At 46.2% G+C, this 2,636-nt stretch overlaps 1 protein-coding gene across 1 annotated transcript; it reads right to left on the reverse strand.

The window, feature by feature from the left end:
* Positions 1-319: 319 nt before the first annotated feature.
* Positions 320-2,413, reverse strand: LOC100760820 (macrophage-expressed gene 1 protein). Its single transcript, XM_027406805.2, has one exon. It carries the CDS (start codon positions 2,411-2,413, stop codon positions 320-322), a length of 2,094 nt encoding a protein of 697 aa, XP_027262606.1.
* Between the last annotated feature and the right edge of the window lie 223 nt (positions 2,414-2,636).

Here is a 2,636-nt window from a genome sequence, read left to right on the forward strand (position 1 = left end):
AAGCTCTTGTTTCTCTCTGGCCCATCTCTTTACACACACAGAGATTTGGGTGAAGGCAACCTGTGGCTTGTCTGGGGAGGAACACTCCCATCATGGTTGAAAACCAGGGCTGGTTTTCACTGAATTAGTTGAAAGTCTTCCCTCCCCTACCTTGTTCACATAGATCCTTTAATTCCCAATGCAGAGACACGAACACGATCACTAAGTTATAAAACCTTCTTTTTATTGCAACAGTGACTTTACCTTCTTAGGAAGGCAGAGGAGAAAGGAGTGAAAGAGATGCTTGGAGATGAGAGAAACTGTTTCTTTAGGGAAAGAATTAAGCTGGATTTGAATCCTGCACCCCGTCAGGGGTGGCTCTAGCTCTTGGAAAAGAAGGAATCTTCATTCTTCTTGAAATTCCATTGTCTTGATTCTTCTTAAACCTCCGGGTGCCATAGATGGCCATGGCAATTAAAATCCCTAATGCCAGTATAACCCCAACTGTGATTCCAGCAGTCGACCCCGCTGACAGTCTACCACTTTTCCCTTTTGATGGCTCCTCTACCCTCAACTCCTCAGTGTAGAATAGGGCACTATCATTCCTTGCCTCTACAGCAGAGTCGGTGTCAGACTGACTCAGAAGAGGTATCTTAGTGTAAGGTGGTAGCCTAACGGGGGCCAGGGTTTCTTTTGTGAAGGCCCCAGCCTTGACGCAGTAGGACACTTGGCATCCATCTTTGATAAGAGCTAGCTGTTGGCTGAAGCCCCCAGGACACTTTTGCAGAAATGATTGCCCTAAGTCTCCGGATGTTGAAGAATTAACCAAGGGGTTCCCCATTGCGCAGCTGAAGAACCCACCAAAGGGGACTGAAAACTTGTGCCCCAACTCATGATCCATAGAAACACATACCTTGAGGTTCTCCAACAGGTTCAGTGAAATATACCCAGTTGGGCATGACTGTTCATTTGTCACGGGGTTGATGCTCTTGTCAGTGAAGACTCCCCCAAAGAGAAGTCCTGAGGTTTTGGATACTTGGCTACTGGCCACACACCAATAAGCCCTAAATTCAGCCTTGGCCACTGCGAATACTTCGTTACACACTTTCTTACAGAAGATTGACAGGACGCACTTGTCTTTACATTCTGTAAACCTGAAACCTTCCTCATAGGTCTGAGACAGCAAACGGATAGGGGTGTAGCCAGAGGGACAGGAGAAATCACCAGTGAGTGGATTCTTCTGCTCCAGCTTTGTGCAGACAGGATGTAAGACATTCCATGAGAGTTGAGAACACTCCTGATAAGCGCCTCCAAAGGGAGAGTTGGTTACCTGACTATCACAGGAGCCATCATCTGTATTGGCTTGAAAATTGAAGTTCGGGGAATCGACATTTGTGCAGCCCAGGTATGTGTTAAAGGTGTAGTAGCTTTTCACAGCAGTTTCCACCGTCTTTGACAGTTTCTCCACCAAGTGGTGTGGCAAGCCAGGCAGCTTGTCAGGCTTGATGAAGAAATTCAGAGGCAAGCCAGCACGGTCTACTGCCACCAGGTGGTTAGTGATGCCCTTCTGCCAGTCTTCTAAGGTGATGCCTGGGTAGAATGGAGTCCCTCCGATGCTCTGCACCCTGGAGTTGGTTCTGTTAGCAAGGTAGGCTGTGGTCATGTCATTCTTGTAGGAAACTTCCGTGCCAGCTTTGAAATTCATAATCTTTGCAAAGGTAGCTCCAGCAGATGCAGTCACCGCAACGCGGTCTCCCTTACTGTTCTTAAGGAAGGAGGATTTTATATGGTCCTCCTGAATCAATGCAGCCCCAGCATCCACACTAGTGATTACGTGTGTGCCATAGTTGAGGACCAACAGTTCTGCCAGGTAGGTGGCCATCTTTGTCTGGTTTTTCTCTAGACAGTCATATATTTCCATGAGCTCCTTCCTAAATCCCAAGGTGAATTCTGAATTTGGGTTGTTTTTGACTGTGTAGACCAGGTTTCTTACCTGAACCCTGGTGGTTACAGCATGATCCTTCACTTGATGGGTCTTCATCCTTTGGAACTCAGTAGAGAACTTGCCGTTGACTTTGAAAGGAGAATCAAGTTCCAAGTTGATGGAAAATGAGGTGGTGCTCTGGTAATTCATCCAGGAATCCAGGATTTCTGAGTTCATGTCCAGATTGCTCTCTTTCTGAGGAATGGTAAAGACTTCATCAGGGATGATGTACTGTCCATCCTCTGTGGTCTTACAGTCGGTGTATGTCAAGTCCATCACGCGTCCCATGTCTACATTCCTCAGATTATCCCAGCCACCTCCAGGTAGCACTTCTAAAACTGGTATATTCAAAGCATCCTGGCACTTTCGAAAACTAGTGGTCTGTTCTAGAAGCTTGTCAGCACATGCTGCTGTGGTCCAGATGAGGATTGTGACAATGAAGGTGTTCATGGTGCAGATATTCCCAGCCACACACTAGTCCTGAACATCCACCAGGGAGCCTGAAGCAAACAGAAAGATGAGAAAGAAAGCAGTTACTTGAATGGTAGTTGCTTGAAAAATCAACAGTTCTCCTAAAACCATTTCAGGCTATGTTAACTGCAAAATTGGCAAAGAAGAGCTGAGTATTTAAGACTCCTAGGACATGCAACAAAATATAGTATACCATACATGT

The sequence above is a fragment of the Cricetulus griseus genome, chromosome 3, assembly GCF_003668045.3.
Source record: "Cricetulus griseus strain 17A/GY chromosome 3, alternate assembly CriGri-PICRH-1.0, whole genome shotgun sequence".
NCBI classification, from domain to species: domain Eukaryota; kingdom Metazoa; phylum Chordata; class Mammalia; order Rodentia; family Cricetidae; genus Cricetulus; species Cricetulus griseus.